This window comes from Piliocolobus tephrosceles, chromosome 1 (genome assembly GCF_002776525.5).
Source record: "Piliocolobus tephrosceles isolate RC106 chromosome 1, ASM277652v3, whole genome shotgun sequence".
Classification (NCBI taxonomy): Eukaryota; Metazoa; Chordata; class Mammalia; order Primates; family Cercopithecidae; genus Piliocolobus; species Piliocolobus tephrosceles.
In genome coordinates this window covers 157546416-157573636 of record NC_045434.1, presented here as the reverse complement: position 1 = coordinate 157573636, position 27221 = coordinate 157546416, and the positions used below count along the sequence as shown (strand labels likewise).

Here is a 27221-nt window from a genome sequence, read left to right as displayed (position 1 = left end):
TGTTTGTTACTAACATTTTAAGTGCCTGTGGCCTATTGACCTTGCTTCTTCTCCAAATATATTAAAGATTAGTTAGAACTAGACAATGTTTTTATAAGTAATTTTAACTAATGGTTAATTTTTACTTTTTGTCTCAGGCCTAACTTTTCATTTTTAACGATTTATAATCCATATTTGGTTTTCTTCACTAGTGCTTGATAGTACATATTTTTAAAAAATAAAATGCCTAGTTCTGAAGAGAGAGGAGCTTTAAAGAGCTCTATTATAGAGCATTCTGAAGAATACACCCTGAAGGCTATAGTATGATGACAACAGAGAGAACCTGCAAAGTGGCAGAAAATTAATTTTTCAGATGGGTTTGATACTTTCCTTCTCAGACCAGTCAACTCTTAAAATTCTTGCACAGGAGCCTTAAAAGTTAATTATTCTGCACAAGGTGCTGCATAGTGATTAGGTACTCTGTCAATGTTTGTTGTTGAAGGAATGGTCTAAAGAATTCACATTCTTCAATATGGAAAAAAATAGGCTAAGTTTAATCAAAAACAAACTCATTTTCAATGGTATCACTTAAAAAAACATGGTTTTGAGAGTGAGCTTATTTATTTATATAATTTAATTCGCAGCTCCCTTTGTGTTCCTTTAGTGAGGTGCTAGGAATGCAGGAGATCCTGGGCTCTCCCACAAGGAGTGAACAAGTGCATAATTACACCCATGGACTGTATCTGACCTGTAGGTATATTTTTTCGGCCCTCAGGTGTTTTAAAGGTTTTTAAATTTGTAAATTTTAAAATCTGTTGCCAACATTTAAACTTTGAAAGATTAGCAATTTAAAAATCCAAAGTATCTGTCTTCTCGTGAAAAATCAGAAGATTTGGCAATACTGGATCTACGCTGCTGCTTAGTAACAGTCTGCTTTCATGAAGAGCAGCTCCCCTTTCAAGACAGGGGATGAGTTCCTGATCTGATATGTTATACCCAGCCTATTTCCCTGATTTATATCACCTGTTTGGCCCACCTTAGCATGTGAATTTGCAATTCCTGACCTGAAAAGACCATACAATGTTAAAAGATTTGATTTAAGAAAAATGTCTTATCCATGTGCATTCCCTGCTATGCCAACTTAAAAATGTCCATTCTCATTCTCTCAAGTTTTAAAGAATATAACTCCTTTAGGCATAACACTAAGAATAGCTATCCCTGAAACCCAGCCTTCCACAGAGATGAGATTCTGATGTGTGCTTCTAAAGCTATTGTTTATTCAGCAGGCCCTACTGATCCTTGGTTTTTATATAAACAAATCAATACTTTTTTTTTTTCTTCTTAAGACAGAGTCTCACTCTGTTGTCCAGTCTGGAGGGCAGTGGCACGATCTCATGCCTCAGCCTGCTGAGTAGCTGTGATTACTGCATTCTTCATCAGTAGGGACAGTTAAGTACCAAGAATACGGAGTCCAAACACCTATGGCACTTAATAAAAGGTGTCAAATGCATGCTCTGTCTACTTGGATTCACAGCTGTCAGTCAGAAATTCCCCAGTCTTTCATGTAGTGACATCCTATCTTGCCTTACTAAGAAAATGCCACACCTAGCTAATTTTTGTATTTTTGTAGAGATGGGGTCTCACTGTGTTGGCCAGGATGGTCTCGAACTCCTGGACTCAAGTGATCCACCTGCCTCAACCTCCCAAAGTGCTGGGATTACAGGCATGAGCCACCACACCCAGATCAATAATTTTATTTTCCACATCGCTTGATTGATGTATCTATTTCTTTCCCCAATTTCTTCTGTAGATTTTACTACCTGTTGGTATTCTTATTTTTTTTAATTTTTGGTGTCTTTATTTAAAAAGAAGGGGGCAAAGGGGAGAATAAGCTAGGGAGGAAATACTGGAAAGATTAATTTAGATTTTTATTCTTTTTTGTATCTCCAAGTGGGGTTCAGTGCTGTTATCCTCATTTAGTTAATGCATGTTAATTGACTAATCATGATAAGAACTGACATTAAGGCATCTATGTCTGGCTTGATGAGCAAATCGATGCTCTGATGGAGCTAGAGTAAGTAAGCAACTTGTTTCCAAGGTTCTCTGAAGTCAGTCACCTGGAGCTGGAAGACTTCAGCTGAATAGATAATTCTCTCAGGGGAGACTTAAAAAGCTTCACTGATTCCAAAAATGAAGAAACTCTTGGAACCATTGTCAAATTGGATTCCTGTTATTTTACAGGGAGCTCTTTGAGTTGAGGCATCCACTGAGATTGATATAGTCAGTGTGGAAAGCATATAGGACTCATCTCATCTTCTAAGAACACAAATTTAGTGCATTTCCAGCTGGCACCCACTTGAATTACATGATTTCAGGAATCCCATCTTATTCAGCCTCTTGAGGGTATTGTGCTGCAGACAAAGCAACTAACGTAGGTTCTGATGCAAGAACACAGGCTCCTGATCATAATAATTCTCATGAATAGCACCATTATAACCGTGTTAGATAGGGTTCTCCAAAGAAGTAGAACCAATAGGGGGTGTATGTGTGTGTACATACACAGAGATGAATATTTATTGTTAGGAATTAGGATTGTGGAGGTACAAGTCCAAAATATATGGTAGGCTGAAGCTGGAGACTCAAGAGTTGCAGTTGGAGTTCAAAGGGAGTCTGCTAGGGAAATTTCTTCGTGCTTACGGAACGTCTGTCGTTGTTCTAAGTCCTTCAATTGATGAGGCCCACTGATGTTACAGAGAATAATCGACTTTACTCATAACCTATTATTTAAATGTTAATCTCATCTAAAACATTTTCTTCACAGAAACATCTAAAATAGTGTTTGGCCAAACCTATCCGGGTAACATAGCCCAGCCAAATTATCCCTCCTGCCCTTTTACCCCTTTTGTCTTTAGAAAGGGTAGAAAATTATACTGCTAAACCTATCGTTAAAATTAAGGTTTTGTTAACCTTCACATTTAGACTGGAGAAGGCTAAACTCTCACTTACAGAACTTTCTACCATACTCTCCTGCACTGCTTCTCTTAAAAAAGTTACTGAGCTGCCTGGAGAGGAATCTCAGCATTTGAGTGATTCTTTTTTTCCCTGTAAATTGGTTGTGTATTTTGTGGCGTGATTTAGATGTTGTATACATTTCTATAATAGGATTTCAAGTTCGTTAAGTATTATTGACATCATATGAGCCAGAGGTAACTTACTCAGAGAGTTGTTTTTAATTTTGATGATTAACATGCTGACCCATAATGTTCAGGTTCCTGTACTTAGCTCTTTAGGAATTTATAGTAGATTTAAAAGATACAATTTCTATTCTTAAGGGACTTAGCTTCAAGTCAAGGGGTTTTTCTGTTTTGTTTTGTTTTTTAATTATTTGTTTTTAAAATGAACTCAAGCATGAGCTTCTCTCATTGCTAAGAAGAGGCAAGTCTTTTTATTTTATTTGCAACTACTCTGGTGCAAAAGAAGTATTATAAGCAGTAAGTTCAGTTGTGATGTAAATTATACCCGAGTCATGTAGTACAAAGAGTGGATGGGCCTGGACTCTGCCACTTTGCCGTGTAATCTTGGGACATTCACTTAAAGTCTTTGGTCCTCAGTTTCCTCAACTGTAAAATGAACAATTTGAACTATATTTCAGAGACTCTTCCAACTTTGAAGACTGATTTAATTTTCCTCAAACTCCTTAGAAGTTTGCTTGTTTGTTTGTTTTTAAACTGGAGCCATTTGCCATTATAGGCAACTTTTCCTACTGCTCAAATTAATAAATTCTGGATTCCATGAGAGAGTTTGTTTTTATATTTTTGAGAGTGACCTTATGGGGGGATGAAAGATGATATGCAGCAAGACTCACAGAGTTTAAATCACTCATTCATCCATTCATTTGAAAAAATAAAGGCTTGTGGAATGGTTTATGGAAGAAATATTTCAGCTGGGTATTTAAGCAGGAAAAGGATTTGAATATATGGAGATATGGAGGAAGAGCTTTCCAGGAGAGGAAGCTTAATATGAAGAGATCCCATGCCTAGAAATGACCAGGAGCACTGAAGAGGGACTTGTATATGGAGCAAATGATGGAAGAGGCAGCTAAGAAGTTGGATCAATATTAGATCATAAGGATCCTCAAATGCTAGGCTAGAGAATTTAAACTCTGTTCAGTAGGGTTTAGGCTCCATAAGTGAAGTAAAGAACAATGTCTATCTTTCTTTTGCTTCTATATCTACGGTCTGACACATAGTAGACACGCAATAAATATTGATTGCTTGAATGAGGGAGTTAATTTATGATTCTTGAGAAAGGGAGTACAATGGTGAGACCTGAACTTTAAGGGAATTTCACTTCTTAATCATGTAACAACTGGAAGACCTACCTGATTTCATTTATGTAAGCAAAGAGCAAGAGGAGGCCTGGACTTGGATGTTGGCTCCTACTTCTTGAATTTTGGAAGAGGGAGGAATCATAGGTGGCCAAAGTTGATTTTGGGTAACTGAGAGTGATGGTACCAGGTGCTAAGGCATATTTGTTCTTTATGTACTCTCTCATCTTTCTTAGTTACTTTAGTTCAGGGACCCTGTCATATACAACTGTATTCAATACCTTGCTTAAATAGGCCCTCAATAAATATTTGCCAAAGGAGTTAGTTTGTAGTAGTATAACTGACTTTGTCTTTAGTGTTTGAGCCTCAGTCACTATGATGCTGTCAGAATTAACAAGCTACTTCCTTTCTGGGCAGAAATTGAACGATATTATTAAATACTTTTTTGCCTGTTGATAACAGTCATTGTTTTAATCTGAACAGTGTTATTACAAGCTCTGATGTGAAACATGTTTGATATTGATTTGGTTATCTCAGTTATCAGTTATGCTTAATAATTTTGTTATATGCATTTTGTATATTTGGGAATATATATTCCCAAATACCTGCATACATGGGTATCATTTTCAACTCAACTTGTCTATACCATCTTCAAGGCAGTCAATGTATAAGACATTGTACTAGATACTGTCTGATGGATAAAGATGAATAACACAGTATGTACCTTCAATGGCTCATAGGACACATGTAGAGTAAGCTAAGGCAGTCTGTGGCAAATGTCATGAAAGAAATCCAAAGACTTTTAGAGGAGGAAGAGATTATGAACAAAGGCCTCCAAATGCTCAAGCTTGGTGAAAAAGTGGTAGTCAAGGCCTTGAAGAGTAGAACTTCCACAGATAGATCTAGGGGAAGAATGCTTCAGACCAGAAAACAGCAAGTGTCCATACAGCAATTGAGGATGGGGAGGTGGAAGACCCAGCTGGCACGATGGATAAAAGAAACACCATGGTGGGCTTGAAACACTAGGTCAGCTACACAAATTTCTCTCAGTAAGCACTAGTTTTAAAGCAAGGAACAGCTGTGGTCAGGTCTTGGATAAATTAATTAGTTGGCAAATGAAGAATAAATGATGGTAGAAAGGCAAGTTGCTTGTCAAGTTGGGCCAGTTAGATAATCACAGACAAAGTAATGATACCTTAAGGGACAAATGTACAAAAGCAAAGATGTCCAGGGACTGGTACATTATATAGAGTGTCAAAATAGGGATGTACAATATGTGGAATATGGCAACTAGGTTTTCTTGGAGAGTTTGGTAAGGAGGAAGATTAGAAATGACAGCTCCAAATTTTAAATTGAGCATTTTAGGAGATGGGAATCTATTAACTGAAGGGTGAAACTAGGAGCAAAAGAAGACTTTTAGGAGGAAAATGATGGATCCAGTATAAACATGCTGATTTGGAGTTGCACGTAGATCATTCTTGGGAGGTGTTTGCTAAGCAACTGAGATTAACCTGCAGCAGCATTTTATTTTCATCCCACAACTTCTTTATTTTCATGCCACAAATATTTTTACCCCATAACTATGTCATGTGCATGGCAGTTCAGGTAAAAGGGAAATTTGAGATGTCTACTTTTAATGTTGTGTTAATGTATAGGTTTGTACAGAATGTTTCAAGACATAACAGCTGACCCATAAGTTGGCAACTCCTGTTTTTTTCTAACCCAATTTTAAGGTAGTGCACATGGAAAATATGATATAAAATGTTAACCTTATATACATCTTATTTCTTATTATTACTGTTTTTATGAGAAATAAGATATTGTGACTTAGGTGCTTATAGCTTTTGTTCCTTTGTTATCTCTGTGTCACAAGGTCAAATAATGTGACAAGCTTGGTCCTGAACAACTGAGTTTAAATTTATTGCAAGTCGTATTATTTCTCTATGAAGATGTGTTTTGTGTTTATGCCCATGAAGTGTTGTATGGCAAGTCTTAGTCTTTCAAGTCATTTTCACTGCCTTATCTCACACTTCCATTTCCAATGCCTTTAAAAATTATTATTACCTGCAGGCCAACTAAATGTTACAGATAGTCTTTCTGGATATTGGTACCAGAGGACTGGAGTTAAGCTCAACATTTAACAAAGATATTACAGAAAGCTTTGTATTTATGAAAACTTAGTTACATATGTTTATACTTCAGTGAAATACTTTTTTAGGCCTGTTCTTCTTTAAACATCACGTTACTTACATTACATTCTTCATATGTTCTTCGGAACAACCTGGTGGGGTAGAAACTGTCTCTGCCCACTTCCCTCATCCCCACTTTCACAGATTAGGAAATAGGTTTAGAAAGTTTATGGCAAGGTAATCCCAGCACTTTGGGAGGCCTAGGTGTGTGGATCATCTGAGGTCAGGAGTTCGAGACCAGCCTGTCCAACATGGTGAAACCCCATCTCTACAAAAAACACAAAAATTAGCTGGGCATGATGGTGGGCGCCTGTGATCCCAGCTACTTGGGAGGCTGAGGTAAGAGAATCCGCTTGAACTCCAGAGGCGGACGTTGCGGTGAGCTGAGATCGTGCCATTGCACTCCAGCCTGGGCGACATGAGCAAAACTTCGTCTCAAAAAAAAAAAAAGAAAGAAAGAAAGGTTATGGCAGGACTTAGTGGAGAGCTGGGTTTGGAATTTAGGTTTCCTGATTCCAAATGCTGTTTTCTTTTAATGGTACTCTGACCAGTAGTAAAATTAGAGTGGGTCATCTGCCAAGTGAAATGCTAAACTGTGTATTCCTTCTCAGAATTCTACTTGAGGTTACTAGATGACCCTCTAAACTTTCTAAATTGGCTGACCTGCAGCAATTTGTATCATTTCCCTGTGTGGGCTTGTGTGTGTGTGTTAGATAGATGTCTTTATGTTTAGGAGTCTTCCTGAGTACCCTTGTAGCAGAAAGTGCCTGCATTTGGATCTGCTGAGAATCTAGCTTCCTGCATTTTTCTGTGTGACCTCCATTGAAGGAAGAATGGGAAACCTGCCTCACTGCTTATGCTATTGAATTTCACCAGCTGCCTTTTATGGATTTTAAATAGAGATGGTTTTGTGATTTTTCTTTCTTTTTAAAATCTGATCTCTGTAGAAAACTGCCTAGCAGACTCTACCAGCTTTAAGAAATAGAACCTGTCTTAGCTGCAAAGCAGAAACCATTTTGTGCATTTTTATTGTGAAAAATACCAAAGCAATTTCAAAGAAGGCCCAGATTTGAAAATCTATCTATAATATCTTTCTGGGGACTTGACTTATCTGGTGTGATGATGTAGATATCTGTCTTTACACTCTAGCTTTATTAACTTGTTAATATTGGGATAGTATTCCTTTTGTAGAATCAGCCATAAGTATTCTGCATCTTATATTCTTCTGTTTCTTTAACAGAACAGGGAGATGTGTGGACAGAACTGTTCCCTCCTCGGTGCATGTGTGCTGGTAGATGGAACCAGTTAATCTCCAAGGTCATCTGCTAACTCTTAGTTGTTAGTGCCTCTCTTTTGTGTCTGTGCCCTACCACTCACAGTTGTCTGCTGTGTACTAAATATCAGTGTGTGTGAGGGGAGAGAACATACCCAATTTACAGTCTCTGGTCTCTAGTCCTGGGAAATCTCAGCCTCTTAGGCTGTCTATGTGTGTTTATCCGGCAGACATTGACGAAACTTTTGCTCCTCACAAGGAGACTCTGAGCTAGGCCCTGGGTATAAAGAAACATAAGAAAAGACCTCCCCCTTTGTGTCTACCAAGCAAAGGAGAAGGGTGTATAAATAAATAACTGTCAAGTGTGTCAAGTCCCTATTAGAGGTCAAGTGGCAGGATGGACAGGGGTGCTATGGAATGGCACAGAGGCAGCCTGCAGACCCCACCAAGCTGCTCTCCCCAGCCTGTTCTCTCTTTGATTTTTCCAGATACCCATCTTCTTGTGCCCCCCGTCCAATCTAGTGATGAGGAAGATAAGGATAAATGTTTAATGTGGCTGTGCGCCCACTTCCAATCCACCCTAGCTGTCACCTGTGCAATTTCCCAAGCCTTTATGAGAAAGTGAATTGAATGATAATACCATCTTTTGAATATGGAAGTGAGATACAAGGTCACAGCAGGGCCTTATCTCTTTCTGTGGTAGGGAAAGAGATAGTCTGTTGTGGTAGGGAAATGGCGAAAAAGAAATATGGTTGGTCTGTGTCATACTTAGACTTAATAGAGAGGGAGACACTTTATTGCTCTGAAAATCTTACCTTCCAAGGGCATTTGAAGCCAGCCCTTGTTTCCAATCTGGCTGAGTTGCTGAACCCTGAAGGTTTAATCCTTATTACTGATAAGAAAAAAAGAATGTGACTTATCACCCCAATCTCTGCAGTGATGCAAGGAAAAACTATTTCTCGGAATGTGATTACATGTTATTTGACAGCTTTTTGGTTGGCCCATTTATTTAGGTGTTTGAATAAGTAAACTCAGTCAAGGGGGGGTTTGAGTATTATTTACTTTATAAATGTGATAGTTCCTTTTTGAAGTGATCCTGCTCTTGCCCCTTTCCTCTACCATTCAAACAGAGTTTAAATATTTGCCAGTGCAGATGTTTGATTTTTATCTTAGCTCTTTCTTTGTTTAACTTTATTCTCATGGGTGGTTAAGTGGACGATAAGGAGGTTCTTGTTTAATTCTTTTCAACTGGTGTTGCTCAAATATTTGGAGAGCAGATGCTTCCCAGAAAGAATGAACGGGAACCTGGTTGAATGGAGGTGAAGAGATATGTCTCCGTGTCATATCACAGTAAACCAGACCCTGTGAGGCTGTTACTAGGGCCCCGGGGACTAGTAGGCCTGAGTGTTTCTCAGTGTCCAGAACCTTCCTTTAGCAGCTCCTGCAGCTACTAGTGAAGGGTTTTCACCGCCTTTGTTTTGCAGAAAAATGTGTGCTGTTCTAAAAACAAAGCTTGGTAATTCAGTGGCACTCACAGCAAAGGCCCGCTTGTGTTGTGAACTCCCTTTGGAAGCCTTTCAGCATTTCTTCCATACCCACTTCTGATCTGATACCAAGTGTTGCTTTCAGAAGAAATGATTTTTTTTAACCTTTTGCACTTATCTCAGCATTTTCGCAGTGATTAAAAACAAGCAAACAAGTAAAGAATATTCCCTACCCTATTAGCTATCATTACATTGGCTTTGTGTGTGAACTCGATGATCAGTTTCCACAGGGATTTGCTTTTTAATCATTACCTTAAAAACTCATCCATGAACAATTCCGCATTTCATCACTGCCCTTGGAACTGACACTGTGGGTGTGATTTTTATGTGCTATGTGATAAATGAGGCAGACTTCTCTGGAAATATTGAGAAAAACCCGGGTTTCTGAGTGATTTGCCTGGCAAATTACCTTCCCTAGGAAATTTAAACAAAGACCAAGAAAGGAAGTAAACCCTAACTGGTGGGGGGATGGGGGGTTGGGGGAGGTGGGGTCTTTTATATCTCTTTCTTTCTAAACTGGGACTCCACTGAAAAGTTGATTTACACTGTGAATCGAGGCTGAATGAAATCCAATTGGAACTCACTTGAACACTGTTTTGATGTAAGATTCAAAGCTTCTGCAAATTTATTTTATCTTCTACATTTGCTGATCTCCTGCTTGTAAATCCTGTTGAAGGAGAATAAAAATGACTGCAGCCCGATGAGAATTAAATGTCTGAAGTTCAAAGCAGTTTGCACATCAGAGCAAACGTCAATCAAATGAACATCTTGCAAGCCAGGCAGGGAGTGAATTTCTCCATGGGGAAGAGATCAAAGTGGGAGTCACAGTTCTGTTTTCTCCCTCGGGATGCAGTTTCGATCAGTTGTTCATGAAAGTAAATCCAGAAGGAAGTTTTTTTTTTTTTTTTTAAAAACTTACAGGGGTTGGAGAGAGGGAGTTATTTCTCTTGAAACTGAATTTCAGGCATTGGTTTTATCTTATGAAAATGAGTATAGAATGCAGTTACAATCCATTATCTCCTTTTTTAGAGTCGGGGTGTAAAGGAGATTTATATCAGTAATTTCTATTGTCATTACTAACTTTTTGAAAGCACAGGCATGAGGAATGAAGCAAACCAAACCTCTTAAGTTGATTTGCCCATTCATTTTGTATGAAAATCTATGATTTTACCACTTCTTGGCCTTTCCGTAAACCCGAAATTGTATAAATGTGACTGGCAGCTAATGTACTTCTTAATGAAAAATCTTTTAGGTAACCCCTAAGAATAAGTGACATGTTTTTTATAAAGTGTCTTAAGTATGAGCTTTATATTTCCAACATTCTCCAAATCAGGGCGAATAGCATATTTCTTTTTATAAGTCACTTTTCTCAAAGGCACATGGGCATAAAATGCATTCCTGTCTTCGGCAAGGTGACTCTTCCTCTGGGGACCAGAGGTAGCTAAAGTAACAAGGATGGCTGTGCATGTTTTACCCCTGCGTGTGGAGTCTGGAGTCCAGAAAAAGCAGTAGGCGTTAGAGTGTTAGTGAAGGGTAGAAAGATAAGCACTCTTCACTTGTGCTTCCAGTAGTTACTCCTGCTAACCTAGCTGGTCCACCAGCCCTGTATATCTTAAGCCCCTATTGACACCTCCTTCTTCATCTGACTGGCACATCAGTGGTAGTGAGAAAAGCAGCAGAGTGAGGTTGATTTCTAGGCTTTTCATGCTAACTTGACTGGCGAGTGAATGCTGCACGGCTGAAATTCAACACATGTGAGAGAACTCACAGCAGTTGAGACTCTTAGGAAATATAGTAGATGTTCAATGAATATTATGAAATAAAATGCCCAGAGCTTTCTGGTGACTTAACTCTGCCCTTTCTCGTTACTCAGTCAACCAGTAAGAATTTATGGAATGCCCCACCTTCCAGCAACTGTGCTAGACATGAGAGAGAAATATAAATCCTCCAGTAACCTACAGTCCCATTGGGGGAAGCTAAAATTTCTCAAGCACATAAAAGGTTTTAGAGAGAATTGAGAATTCAAGAGCTACATGGGTAGGGTTTAGTCAAATAGGGGTTCCATGATAAAACTTTTTGGCATTTCACCCCCATGTAACACACATTTATTTGGTATAGGGGGAAGGCAAAATGAATAATATAATTTGTTCATTATTTATAATAAATCTTATTTTTATTTATTTATTTTTTTGAGACAGAGTCTCACTCTGTTTCCCAGGCTGGAGTGCATTGGTGTGATCTCGGCTCACTGTAAGCTCCGCCTCCTGGGTTCACGCCATTCTCCTGCCTCAGCCTCCTGAATAGCTGGGACTACAGGCACCCGCCACCACGCCTGGCTAATTTTTGGTATTTTAGTAGAGACAGGGTTTAACCATGTTAGCCAGGATGGTCTCGATCTCCTGACCTTGTGATCCACCCACCTCGGCCTCCCGAAGAATGAATCTTATTTATAAATTTTATTGATGCAGTGGTCTGAATATTTGCCTTCTCCCTCCCAAATTTATGTGTTGGAAACTAATCACCAACACGATCCTATTAGGAGGAGGGGCCTTTGGGAAATGATTAGATCATGAAGGCAGAGCCCCCATGAATGGCATTAGTGCCTTTACAAAAGGGGTCCCAGAGAACTGCCTTGCCCCTGTCACTGAGGACACAGTGAAAAGGCCACGTCTATGAACCAGAAAGTGGCCCCTCACCAGACACTAAATCTGCCAGTACCTTAATCATGGACTTCCCAGCCTCCAGACCTGTGAGAAATGAATTTCTGTTATTCATGAATCACCTAGTTTACAGTCCAAATGGACTAAGACAATTGATTAGTGTTTTGTTGGTATAAGCAGAATCTTTAAAAAAAAAAAAAAATCTGTATCTAATGGATAGGACTGTGATATTATGTTGTTTGATTACAAAACAAGAAAAATAGGAAGAAGACACAAGCATATAGTTAAGAAGCAGAATGGCACTAGTCAGCTTGGAGGAGGAAGGACTCATCATGGGCCAGTACTAGGGAGAAATTTGAAAGAAGAAGAGTTGAGCTGAGCTTTGAAGAATGAGTGGAGTGGACACTGGAGAGCGTCACAATTGGGGTCGAACAGAAGAGCACATAGGGAAGGGCCAGTTTGGTTAGAAGTGTAGGATAGGAGATGGTGGGAAGAGAAGGTCGGGTAGATTATTGCTGACAAGTACCATGTCGTGAAACTGTTTTATGATGGAGAAATGTTTATCAAGCACCTACTTTTGTTAATGAGTCACTGTCATTTTTATTGTTATAAAAATGTTTTCTCTAATGCTTTTGAAAATGATCTTTTCAGCAAAGGAAGTAAAACAACCTATAATAATAGTTGCCTGATGTCCCTGGTCCCACGAGCCAGCTTGCATTTCACAAAGGTCCAGAAAAATCTATGTATCCTCAGCATTGAACTTCAGCTCTCTCACGGGGTAACGCTGAAAGCGAGGTGCTGTCTGTGGAGACTTAATCCAGATAGACAAAGGCTCTCTCCAGGTTTACACATTTCCTGCGAAGATTTGTCAGTAACCCTCTTGAGTTGCAAGTTCTTCTTTATGTATCACTTATGCGGAATCGTATGTGGTTTGTCTCTGGAAAGGAGTTGAGTGATGGGTTCAAGTCTCTCTTAGGTCCCTGACTTGCTATGCGGTCTTTGGTGTCATTTTTCTCAACTGTGAAATGGATAGGAGAAAGGGTTCATAACTTGGACAGCAAAGTCCAGATGTGAGCTGTGTACATACCTCAGAACTACCCTGTTCTCTTGATCTAAATCCATTCGGAAGATCCTGTGTTTTCGGTCTCTTTGAGTCATACAGGAAAGTACCCGTGCTCATGCAGAAAGCCATTCCTTTGCTTTATTTCTAAAATAATCTGCATAGCAGGATTGGAAGGCACTTCTCATTCCTCCAGAGCCTGTGAAAGTCAGATTCCTTGGCCTTACCCCAGACTCACTAAATCAGACTCTCTAACAGTGGATCCCAGGAATCTGCATTCTAACATGCATCCCAGGTGGTTCTGAAGTAGCTAGACTTTCAGTATTGTAACCATTCAACTGAGTCATGGTCCTCACTTACTAAGATTTCTTGGAGTCTTCAGGGGAGCCCAGAACAGGACTAGGCACCCTGGATGGTGTGGATGGTCATAAAAGACCAATTAATATGAGCACCTACTTATGACCAGAACAATGCTAAGCAATGTATGCAGTGGTGAACAAAATCAACAAGACATGGTGCCTACCTTCATGGCACTCTTGTCTATTTATGGAACCTGATCTATAAAAACATGAATAGAACTGTAAATTTAAAATTATGGCACATGCCTTGACAGAATATGGAGGCATTTAACATAGACTTGGGAAGTTGTCACAATCAGGATAGGCCTTTCTGAAGAAGGGATGCATGAACAGAGACCTGAAGGATTACTAGACAAGTAATCAGGAGAACCTTCCAGCCTTCCATTGTCCAATATGGAAGCCATTCTTCAGTGACTATTTACAAATTAAGATGAAATAAAGTAGAAAATGTAGTGTCTCTGTTATGCTAGCCACATTTCAAATGCTCAGTAGCCACATGTGTCTAACATGTCAGACAGTGCAAAAATAATACATGTTCATCATCCCAGAGACTTCTCTTGGACTGCCCTGGTCTAGACCAGCAGTGATGAAACAGGTCTGGAATACCACCTGTTTTTGAAAATTAAGTTTTATTGGAACACAGCCATACTCAATCTTTTATTTATTTTCAGTAGCTGCTCTCACACTACAATGGCAGAGCAGTTGCAACAGTCTTTATGGCCCACAAAGCCTAAACTATTATCTCTCCCTTTATAAAAATGTCTGGGAGGGAATAGACTTAGTGTGGCCAGCTATAGCTTAGAGAGAAGTGAGGTTGTAGTGATAGTGCCTTGCCAGCATGGACACAGCAGCTGCTGCTATATTAATCTCTTCTTTTCCCTCCATCTGTGGCTTCTGAGGCAGCAGTCTTCTCGTCTAGACAAACTGGAGTAGGTCCAAGGAAGGGCAGCCACGTTGATGAAGCAACTGTGTCCTTTAAGGCACAGTTGACATTGTCGGTGTAACTCTGCACTAGGTTAGAGCCTGGACTAATGGTCTCTTAAAATCCAGCTATCTCCTTCTTTGAGATGATATGAAATAAAGCAAGACTGTTTTTAGCTTCTGGTGTTGGAACCAACATACCATGTGAAAACCTAGTCCCCTTGCTTGTGCAATCAGTTCCATGTAATAGTTCTTATGTGTTAGGAGATGTGATCAACAGATTTTAAAGTTCATGCCAGTGGTCAAATGGATATTGCTTTTTAGGAATGTTTCTCCTAGCTTTAGAGCTTCTCTATTTGGGTTCATGGAGTTGCATTAGTGGTTCCTGAAGTTTACATTTTAACACAAATTTTTAAAAACCTCATTTCATGTTGCATTTATTTGGGGATCTCTTACAAACTTTGAGTCCTCTCAGGATCTGAAATCCTAAATAGTTTACTTAGAAGTTCAAGATCCTTCACTTTTGTTACTCCTGGATGAAATTTACTTAAAAATACTCTTTTTTTTTTTTTTTATGAGACGGAGTCTTGCTCTGTCGCCCGGGCTGGAGTGCAGTGGCCGGATCTCAGCTCACTGCAAGCTCCGCCTCTCTGGTTTACGCCATTCTCCTGCCTCAGCCTCCGGAGTAGCTGGGACTAGAGGCGCCCGCCACCTCGCCCGGCTAGTTTTTTGTATTTTTAGTAGAGACGGGGTTTCACCGTGTTAGCCAGTATGGTCTCGATCTCCTGACCTCGTGATCCGCCCGTCTTGGCCTCCCAAAGTGCTGGGATTACAGACTTGAGCCACCGCACCCGGCCTTAAAAATACTCTTAATGACTGTATGTAAATAAGCTGGTATGTTTTCCTATTATATTCTTTCAGATTGTTGTCTGCTATAGCAATGAATCATTGATTCCACTAATATTTATTGATCAGCTACTAGCTAGAATAATAGTATTGTTCTAGCTCTAGTACTAGCATTACACTACCACTGGAAATGAAAAGACTTTTGCCTTATTTGCATGACAGTCTAGCAGGTACAAGCTATGTGTCATTTACTATGAGAGGAACTTCCATACATTATATTTAATTTTTTTATGGCTCTGGAAAATAAGTTTTATTATCTTTTTCAGATAAGAAAACTGAGACCCAGAAAAAATGAATAATCTTTCTAATAGTGACAGAGCAGGGTTTCACATCTAGACCATTCCTACTCCACACCCATTCTTTATCCTTCACGACTGTCTATTTTTGTACTTGGTCATTGGTTTTCCAATAGGATAATTTAAAGAATTCTGTTTTACATGTAACGTCAGAGCACCCATCTGATTTTTTTTTTTTTTTTTTTTTTTTTTGTAGCTCTGTTTTGAATTTTGTCATCTATTTTCTGTATGATTTTATCAGTAGTACTGACTTAAGTTTATTGGAGAAAAGTTGATTTGAAGAATGGTTGTTTGTTTTTATCTTGGAATTGAATTTGATTTCTAAAACCTTCTGGATGCAGGAGTCCCCCCGCCCCTCCCCCAATTCCGAAATTTTTTTTTTCGAATATTTAAATCTAAATCACAGTTGTACTGTTTATGGGCTGATCTATCATGTACACAATGTAAATCATTATTTTTATTGGTTGGTTTTTCTGGACTGAATAAGTATTGCTCATTCTCTCCTATTGTTTCAGGTTCGATGGGAGCTTTAATACCAATGTGTCTAGAACAATTAGTTGTGATCGACTTTCTACTACTGTTAATAGCCGGGCCTTCAATCCAGGACGAGACTTAAATTCAGGTCAGTAATCCGTTGGTTTTACAAAGATGAACTGTATTCTACCACATTCAAGTTGAATAAATATGTTGCTTCAAATTTTTTTTTTTTTTAATTTTTGAAGAGAAGTATTACATACTTAAGATTGAGTATTTCTTGCTGGAAAGTTAACCCTCAAGAGAGGGAGAGGGAAAAAAAAGTCAAGCTTACATCTTAAGCTTCTACTAGATAGCTATATATATGGTACATGCCAACTACCTTTTTATGCTCTTCAATCTGTTAACTCATTTTTCGTGAATTTTACATCTGTTATTTTAAAGGTTATTTTAGAGACCCTGTTATCTTTGCAATAAGAGGTATTGGATGTTCTTTACTTTCCCTAGTTATAATTTTTAATCTGTTTTGGGATTTTTCTGGAAGGATGTTGTAAGAACTTTTCTACTAATAAACTTAGGGCCATAATACTGTATACCAAGGTTGAACTTTCTTCCTGTTCTCTTTGGAACTCAGCTGAAGGCAGTGTTAATAACGACTGGGTGCTCGTACTTATATATAACTACTGATAGCTCCAAAGTGACCTGATATCTCCACTTTTTTGCCCTGGAGTTGCACTCCTTATTTCTCTGTTTGTCTTATGTACTCTTGTTGATTGATATATCTCAGAACCTAGAGGCTTCACTGTTTAAGAGCTGGAAGAAACTTGAGAAATAATACCATCTCCAATCCTCAGATTTTACCAAGAAAAAAATCTAAAGCACAGGAACCTCCTAAGACTTTCCTTATTGCTGGAAAGACAAAGCATCCTTAAACATGAAGAACTATACTTGCCAAATTCCAGGTCTCTTGTAGACACATAAAGCCGAAGAGAAAGGCAGAGGACCAGAATATTTACTTTTAGGGCTCCAGTAGGTCTCACTTTGGGGCAGAAATTGTAGTCTTTGGGAATTGTATGCACAAATCATGTAATCTATTAGGTCTGAAAAGAACAAGCTGTAAGTTGCATGTTTCTTAGGCATAATAAAACTATAGCTGCTAGATAAATGATCCAACCTAAATCTACTAAGCATATCTTTTTTCATTGGTCAGATCATCTGGAACCCTCTGCAGCAAGTGAGGTTTACTACTAGAAGGGAAGCTAAATGAGAATGGTTTTCATTACAAAAATAACAAAAGAGGGTAGACAAGGGCATGGAATGGGGAGATAAATTAACGGGGAGGATTCCACAACTTGCACAGGGTGCAAAGCTGGAACTTGAGTCTCCAGGTTCCCAAATTCAGTTTTTTCCCTAACATTCCTAGGTACACGAGAGATGTTCCTGGGTCTAAAGACTTGGAATAGCAATCTTTGAATAGGATCAGATATAAGTGTTCCAGAAATACATACTGTAATCCAACATTGTATGTAGTTAAGTTTTTTACAAGTCATGGTAACTCATGGGTTTTTTTGTTTTTGTTTTTGTTTTTTCTTTGAGATGGAGTCTTGCTGTGTCACCCAGGCTGGAGTGCAGTGGCATGATCATGGCTCACTGCAACCCCTGCCTCCCAGGTTCAAGCAATTCTCCTGCCTCAGCCTCCCAAGTAGCTGGGATTACAGGTGCCCACCACCACACCTAGCTAGTTTTTGTATTTTTGTAGAGATGGGATTTCACCATGTTGGACAGGCTGGTCTCGAACTCCTAACCTTGTGGTCCACCTACCTCGGTCTTCCAAAGTACTGGGATTACGGGCATGAGCCACCTCACCCCGCTTTTTTTTTTTTTTTTTTTTTAAGACAGAGTCTTGCACTGTCGACCAGGCTGGAGTGCAATGGTGCAATCTTGGCTCACTGCAACCTCTGCCTTCTGGGTTCAAGCGATTCTCCTGCCTCAGCCTCCCAAGTAGCTGGGATTACACCCACCACCAATCAGCTAATTTTTATATTTTTAGTAGAGATAGGGTTTCACCATATTGGCCAGGCTGGTCTCGAACTCCTAAATTCAGGTGATGCACCCACCTTGGCCTCCCAAAGTGCTGGGATTACAGGCATGAGCCAGTGCACCTGGCTGAGATTTAAGAATTAGTGTGCATTTATACAATAATTAACTTTTAAAAATTAGTGTGTATTTATATAAGATCCAGATGGATCACACTTAAATGTTAATAGTTATTTTTTAATGATGAAACTGAGATATTTTTACTTCCTTATTAATTTTCTTAATTTTAAATTAAACATTTGTTGTTTTTATAATCCGGGAAAAAAATAAAACAAGAAGGAATTATGGACTACTTTCAGATGGATTTTCACTCCTTTCTAATAGACAGCACCTTCCTTGACATATTTCCAATGATAGATCCTAAGTCTGGTGTTGAGATTCTAGAAGCTCCATTAACCTGGCTGTATGACTGACAATAGGAAAGGGCAGGCTTGGGCAGACTGAGGGTGAGGTGTGCTCACTTAGGGTCCAGAATGATGGTCCACTGCCAGGACCACCCACCTCAGTGAGTCAGATCTTGGAGGATCTGGAGGCTGTGGCAACCAGGGCCTCATCCTCATTGCCTTATTTTACTATTTATTGTATTGTTTCTGATAATGAGCACATTGTTGAGATCTGGCTTCATTGTTAGAAGTAGTGTTACTTTTTCTTAGTGAATACACAGGCCCTTTCTTCTAGGTTATGGACTTTAACTTTTGCTCTGAATGAGTTAGAAGGCCATGGGGGGAGTTTACACAGGGAAATCTGGTGAATGACCTCTCTAGTATATGGCCATAACCTGGAAGAATGGCCTCCTACCTGTTAGTGGAAGGAATAAGTACAGCTACAAGTCATTTGACAAATATTTATTAAATGCCTTCTGCATAGTAAGTACTCCTTTTTGTTCTAGGTCAGGAGCTGTAAAACTCACACACACACACACACACACACACACACACACACACACACACACAGAGAGAGAGCTTATAATCTGGAGGCCAGGAGCCAGGAGACATAGAAACAAGTGATATGTTAGAAGATGATGAATGCTATCAAGGAAAAGTAAAGCAGAGATGAGACGTAGGGAATACGGTTGGCTGTCGGGGGAAGGAAAAGACGACTTACTATTTCATCTAAGGGTTTGTGGGTGAGATCTGAGTAAGTGGGATTGTAGACTGAGTTTATCTTGGGGCAGCATATCTGGGACAAATACCTTGAATTGGGTGACTGTTTGGTGTGCTTGGAAACTGCAGGATGGCCACCGTAACGGTGGTGATGTGAAAGAGCTATTTAGGCCAGAGAGGCAGTCGGGGGCCGGGTCACCAAGAGCCTTATTTTACTGGCAGTTATAAGGACTTTAGCTTTTGCTCTGAATGAGATAGAAAGCCATCATGTGGTGGGGGAGTTACACAGAGAAGTGACATGATTTGACTTAGGTTAAAAGGTTTACTGAGCCGAGACTAGACCGGGCAAGGCAAAGGTAGAAGTAGGGGAAGGCAACTTAGAAAGTTACTCCAAAATCCAGGGGGCAGACGATGATAGTATTAATAGTGCAGTGACAGTGGAGGTGGTGAGAAGCAGTTGAATTCTGAATATGTTTTGAAGATAGAATCGGTAGGATTTGCTGGTCCATTGGATAGTGGGCAGGATGGGGGACTGGGTGGGTATATGAGAGTGAGAGAGAGGTCCAGAAGGACTTTTAAGATCCTTGGCCTTATAAGGAGAAGGACAGAGTTGTCATTTACTGTGATGGGGAATGCTGGGAGAAGAGCAGGTTTATGTGAGAGGCAGGTTATTAAAAGTTACATTTGAGATGCTTGTTGGATATCTAAGTAAAGGGCCTCATAAGCAGTTGGGCATGTAAGTCTGCAGTCTAGGGAATAACCAAGGCTAGAGATTCATCGTGTGTTGATAGTACCAAAATCATGAGGTTCTTTTAGATCATGTAGCAAGTGATCGTGGGTAGAAAAGAGAAGGGCTCCAAGGACTGAGTCTTGGGGTGCATTACTGCTGAGGTGACACTGAGATGAAGAGGAAGCTGGAAAGGGAGCTGGGAAAGGGCAGTCAGGTGGGTGGAAAGAGGACCAAGAGGGCTGTCTGCCTGAAGCCAAGTGAAGAAAGTGTTGCAAGAAAGAGGGAGAGATCAACTTTGTCACCTAGTCTCTGTATGCTGAGGGTCTAGAAAACCAACCATATGATTTAGCAGTGTAGAGGCTATGGGTGAGCTTGTCAAGGGTTGTTTGGTAGAATAGTATCATAGGCTCATCCTAGAGGGTTCAAGCTCTGGAGAACAGAGGAGAGGAGTCAGAGAAAATAAGGACTTGAACTCCTGAGATTTGCTTAAAGGGAAGTTGGAAGGCCAGATGAGATCAAGAAGATATTTTTTAATTGAGAGAAATTATACTCAGTTTATGTGCCAAAGGGAATAATTCAGTAGAGATTGACACAAGAGCAAGGGGAGAAGATTGCTAGAGCTTTTTCCTTGATTAGGTAAGAGATGCTGTGTCACCAGTAAAGGACCTAGAAGCACAAAGAGTTTATTCATAGCAAGAAGAGGAAAGGAAGAGTACATGTGTGGAGATGCTTATGTGATGATGGGTGTGAACTTAGTGGCACTCCCTTCTTAGTGATTCTTTTTTTTTTTTTTTTTTTTCAAGAGAATTAGAGAACAAGATCATCAGCTGAAAGTGAGGACCAGGGAATAAGCATTAAAGACCTATTAGTGGTACTAAGATTACCTCCTATTACTGGAATTTAGACTGAAACTCAGTGCACAAATAATCCCAACAAAATGCTGATGTATTTCAGTGTTTATTTGTTAAGGAAGAGAGTTCAGATAGTGTGAAAACTCAGAGCATGGGGAAGAAGAGTGTGGAGAGGACAGAAGTAAGTAGAATATAAAGACGAGATCCTGAATTTTTATATTTCTATGAGCATGTCTCAAGTATAACCCACTATATAACAAGAGTTGTTCTCAGCACAGTTGACACAGCTAGATTTACAAGCAGATTTTGGCAATATTCAGGTATTTAAGAACCGACTTGCTTGCATTTGAAGTTTTGCAGCATTCTACTAGGCAGTGGCTACATCCCAAAGTCCACATACTTGAGCAGTTATTTGTAATATGAGAGGAGTGGGATATGGTGAAAGGTGACCTCAGAGTTCCCCCTTTTCCTCCTGTACAGCTCATGCCCCTTTTCAGAGCAGAATTAATGTACTTCATAGGTTATCACATGTCTGATATTTACATCTGTAAGATGTCCAGCCTTAGGCTCTTTCAGACTGTATATAATTCATCAATGGGCCCCTAATTGATAACACAGTTTCAGATTGCCTCTCAGACTAGCTGGAAGCAGACTCACATAAATTATAAACCATTCTTAGCTTCATTTATCCAAAACTAGGTCATGTGTCCATTCATCCAACACACATGTGTATTCTTTTTCTTAAAACCACCCCTGCCAGATCCCTACTTTCTAAATTGACTCCTTGTCCCTGAGTCTATTCAAATAACTAAAGTTTGACAGTGCATGTGTTATATTATGGTTCTGGTAATGTTTTGCTCAGGTTCTTTCCTGCTTTTATCCCCACTTTCTCACTCTCTCTCTTTTTTTTCTTTTAAATTCCTGCTGAGCTATTTTCTTGTGCATGGCCTGATCCCTAAAGAGAGTTTATTTGAAGAGTCCAAGAGAAGTTGTCTCTTGCTCTCTTGAGTTATGCAATTGAGGTGAGAGTGAAGTAGGAGTTAGTCTTTCTCACTGAAAGAAAAAGCGTCTGGACTTTCTTTATTGCATTTGATTTTAAAGAGCATTTGAAGTTGCAAACTTCGATCTTGGTAACATTGCAGTCTTCATTGAGAAAAAGGATTCACGGGGTGTAAGGGGCATTTATAAGTCACGTTACAGAGGTAAATGCTATAGGATAGGATGTACAGGTGGGTCTTAAAGGCTGTCGTTTGTTCTGGTTTCATCATTTTCTTCTATGACTGATAATGAGTAGCTATGAATACGTACTCTATAAGTTTTTCTCTTTAAAATACCATGAAAATTACCCATTAAATCTGCATTAGAAAAATTCTCCTGGTAACAATGCAATGAAAAAGCCATGTTCTACCTAAAATAAAGAAGAAAAATCAACCAAGCTAGGCATTTCTCATTCCTTTTTATGCCCAGTTGCTTCAGCTTCATGATTGCATTAGTGTCATAAAATATGTAATTATTTATATAACATTTAAAAGCTGTTTAGTCACTCAGAAATCTAGATTCTTGAGCTTGTATGATTCAGTTTATATTCGTATGTATAGGTGTATACTATGTATATGCATACACAGAATTAAGGAACTAAACAAATAAGGTTCCTTTCTGTACCTGATTCCCTCTTCAGACTCTATTCCTATACTGCAAGCTATGTCAAAGTTTGGTCGTTCTTATAGTTTCTCACAACAACCCTATTACACTGACTTCAGAAGATTTTGTTAGCCATATACTGGCATATATACATATATACACAACATATGTATATAAATACAAATATACACACTCACACTCATACTACATATCAAAATGGATATAGCCTTTTATTAACTTAGTAAATGTATCCTGAACATTTTTTTATTTTTATAAAATAAGATTTTGGCCGGGCGCGGTGGCTCAAGCCTGTAATCCCAGCACTTTGGGAGGCCGAGACAGGCGGATCACGAGGTCAGGAGATCAAGACCATCCTGGCTAACACGGTGAAACCCCGTCTCTACTAAAAATACAAAAAAAACTAGCCAGGCGAGGTGGCGGGCGCCTGTAGTCCCAGCTACTCCGGAGGCTGAGGCAGGAGAATGGCATAAATCCGGGAGGCGGAGCTTGCAGTGAGCTGAGATCCGGCCACTGCACTCCAGCCTGGGCGACAGAGCGCGACTCCGTCTCAAAAAAAAATAAATAATAAGATTTTATGCAGTAAAATCAGTAAAACAAATCTTAATTTGTTTATTTAAGCTCCCACATTTAGACCTACTGTATTAGTCCACTCTCATGCTGCTAATAATAAAGACATACCCGAGACTAGGTAATTATAAAGGAAAGAGGTTTAATTGACTCAGAGTTCAGCATGACTGGGGAGGCCTCAGGAAACTTACAATCATGGTGAAAGGGGAAGCAAACAAGTCCTTCTTCACATGGCAGCAGCAAGGAGAAGTGCAGAGTGAAGCAGGGAGGAAATACCCCTTATAAAATGATCAGATCTCCTGAGAACTCACTATCACAAGAACAACATGAAGGTAACCATCCCCACGATTCAGTTACCTCCTGCTGGGTCCCTCCCACGACACATAGGGATTATGGGAACTACTAGATGAGATTTAGGTGGGGACACAGCCAAACCATATCATTCTGCCTCAGCCCCTCTCAAACCTAATGTCCTCATAATTCAAAATACAATCATGCCCTTCTAAGAGTCCCCAAAATATTAACTCATTCCAGGATTAACTCAAAAGTCCAAGTCCACAGTCTCATCTGAGACAAGGCAAGTCGCTTCCGTCTATGAGCCTGTAAAATCAAAAGCAAGTTAGTTACTTCCTAGATACAATGGGAGTACAGGCATTGGGCAAAGAGATCTATTACAAATGGGAGAAGTTGGCCAAACCAAAGGGGCTACAAGTCCCATGCATGTCCAAAATCCAACAGGGCAGTCTTTAAACTTTAAAGTTCCAAAATGATCTCCTTTGACTTCTTGTCCCACATCCAGGGTATGCTGATGCAAGAGATGGCCTCCCATGGCCTGGGGTAGCTCCGCCCCTGTGGCTTTGCAGGGTAAGCCCACCTCCTGGCTCCTATCACGGGCTAGCCTTGAGTGTTTGCAGCTTTTCCAGGTGCACGGTGCAAGCTCTCAGTGGATCTACCATTCTGGAGTCTGGAGGATGGTGGCCTCTTCTCAAAACTCCACTAGGCAGTGCCCCACTGGGGGCTCCAACCCCACATTTCCCTTCCACACTGCCCTAGCAGAGGTTCTCCATGAGTGCCCCACCCCTACAGCAAGCTTCTGCCTGGACATCCAGGTGTTTCCATACATCATCTGAAATCTAGGCAGAGGCCCCGAAACCTCAGCTCTTGTCGCTTGTACATCCACAGGCCCAATACCACATGGGACCTGCCAAGGCTTGGGGCTTACATCCTCTGAAGCTATGGCCCAAGCTGCACCTTGGCCCCTTTTAGCCATGACTGGAGCTGGAGTGGCTGGGACACAGGGCACCACATCCTGAGGTAGCACAGACCAGCAGAGCCCCGGGCCTGGCCCAAGAAACTATTTATTCCTCCTAGGCCTCTGGGCCTGTAATGGGAGGGGCTGCTGTGAAGGCCTGTGACTTGCCCTGGAGACATTGTCTTGGCTATTAATATTCAGCTCCTTGTTACTTAGGCAAATTTCTGCATCTGGCTTGAATTTTTCCCCAGGAAATGGGTTTTTCTTTTCTACCACATGGTCATGCTGCACATTTTCCAGACGTGTGCTCTGCTTCCCTTTTAAATACAAATTCCAGTTTTAGATCATCTTTGTTCATGCATATATGCATACAGTTTTAGAAACAGCAAGGTCAACTCTTGAATGCATTGTTGCTTAGAAATTTCTTCCTTGCCAGATACCCTAAATCATCTCTCTCAAGTTGAAAGTTCCACAGATTGCAAGGGCAGAAGCAAAATGCTGCCAGTCTCTTTGCTAAAGCATAGCAAGAGTGGCCTTTGCTCCAGTTCCCAGTAAGTTCTTCATCCACATGTGAGACCACCTCAGACTGGACCTCATTGTCCATATCACTATCAGCATTTTGGTCCAAGCCATTCAACAAATCTCTAGGAAGTTCCAGACTTTCTCTTATCTTCCTGTTTTCTTCAGAGCCCTCCAAACTCTTCCAACCTCTGCTGGTTACCCAGTCCCAAAGTCAATTCCACATTCTCAGGTATCTTTATAGCAGTGCCTCACTACCTCATTGCCAATTTTCTGTATTAGTCCATTCTCATGCTGCTGTAAAGATACTACCTGAGACTGAGGAATTTGTGAAGAGAAGAGGCTTAATTGACTCACATTTCCTCGTGGCTGTGGAGGCCTTGGGAAACTTGTAATCATGTTGGAAGGCAAAGGGCAAGCAAGGCATGTCTTACATGGCAACAGGAGGGGGTTGGGGTGGGGGAACTGCCAAACACTTTTAATGCATCAGACTTAGTGAGAACTCACTATCATGAGAATAGCATGGGGGAAACTGCCCCCATGATCCAATTACCTCACACCAGGTTTCTCCCTAACATGTGAGGATTACAATTCAAGATGAAGTTTAGGTGGGGACACAGAGCCAAACCATATCATGAACCATAAAAGCATAATTCAAATGAAAGTTATTATATTGTCTTAATACAAAGTATCTCTATAGTAGAAGTTTTTTTAATAGGATTCCATATATCAATACCATTTTTGTGCGCATTTGCCTTTTCTATCATACTATGAGATCACAGAAGCATTTATCTATCTTTATATCAACATGGTTACATCTCATTCGGTCTTCACTGTATAGGTGCTTATATAATGTTTATTGAATTGAATTAATGTTGGTGGTTACTCATCCTCCTTGTTGCTAAATTTTTTTTTTTTTTGGAGATGGAGTCTCGCTCTGTCCCCCAGGCTGGAGTGCAGTGGCGCGATCTCAGCTCACTGCAAGCTTGGCCTCCTGGGTTCACGCCATTCTCCTGCCTCAGCCTCCTGAGTAGCTGGGACTACAGGCGCCCGCCACCATGCCCAGCTAATTTTTTGTATTTTTAGTAGAGACAGGTTTTCACCGTGGTCTTGATCTCCTGACTTTGTGATCCGCCCGCCTCGGCCTCCCAAAGTGCTGGGATTACAGGCATGAGCCACCGCGTTCAGCCCTTGTTGCTAAATTTTATAATGTGTATGTAAGGAAAATACCTAGGTCATTGAAGCACCAGTCTAGGTAGTAGTATATAGAGCGATACTCAGATGTTTTCAGGGAAAATGAGTCACATGCATTTGTTTGGCTTTCTGCTTAGAATTAATTCTCTCCCTCTTTTCAAAAAACCTGGAAGTATCTGTTTACAGCATGTTTTATTGAATATTTAAGCCCACAATGGAGCACCACTCCTCCAAAAAAAAAAAGAAAGACTCCCTTCTAAATATTACTACCCATTGACAGTGCACCCAGTCACCCAAGAGCTCTGATGGAGATGTACCAAGAGATTAATGTCGTTTTTATGGCTGCTAGTACAATGTCCACTCTGCAGCCCATGGATCAAGGAGTGATTTTTACTTTCAAGTCTAATTGTTTAAGAAATACGTTTCATAAGGTTATAGCTTTCATAGATAGTGATTCCTCTGATGGATCAGGACAAAGTAAATTAAAACCTTCTGGAAATGATTCACCATTCTAGATGCTATTAAGAACATTTGGGATTCATGGGAGGAGGTCAAAATATCAACACTAATAGGAGTTTGGAAGAAGTTGATTCTAACATTCATGGATGACTTTCGGGGCAAGATTTCAGTGGAGGAAGTCACTGCAAATGTGGTAGAAATACCAGGAAAACTAGAATTAGAAATAGAGTCTGAAGATGTGCCTCAATTGGTATAATCTCATGATAAAACTTAGACAGATGAGGAGTTGCTTGTTATGGATGAACAATGAAAATAGTTTCTTGAGATGGAATGTACTCCTAGTGAAGATGCTGTGAACATTGTTGAAATTACAACAAAGGACTTAGAATATTACATGAATTTAGCTGATGAAACAGCAGCAGGGTTTGAGAGGATTGGCTCCAGTTTTTTAAAGGATTTCTACCGTAGGTAAAATGCTGTCATATACTATCACATGCTACAGAGAAATCTTTTGTGAAAGGAAGTCAATTTGTGTAGCAAACTTTATTGTTGTCTTATTTTAAGAAATTCCCACAGCCACCCCAACCTTCATCTACGACCATCCTGATCAGTCGGCAGCCACCAACATCAAGGCAAGACCATCCACCAGCAAAAAGACTGTAATTTGCTCAAGGCTCAAATGATCATTAGCATTTTTTAGCAATAAAATATTTTTAAATTAAGGTATGACAGTGTTTTTAAGACATCATGCTTTTGCACACTTAATAAACTATAGTGTAGTGTAAAAATAACTTTTATA

General features: G+C 40.0%; 1 protein-coding gene across 1 annotated transcript in view; it reads left to right on the top strand.

Moving 5' to 3' along the window:
- Window positions 1-27221, top strand: part of CACHD1 (cache domain containing 1) — a 227047-nt gene that overhangs the window by 118921 nt on the left and 80905 nt on the right. The window contains exon 4 of the mRNA XM_023210311.2: window positions 16030-16136. Within this exon, the coding sequence (XP_023066079.1) occupies window positions 16030-16136 (107 nt within the window). The remainder of the gene's footprint in view (window positions 1-16029; window positions 16137-27221) is intronic.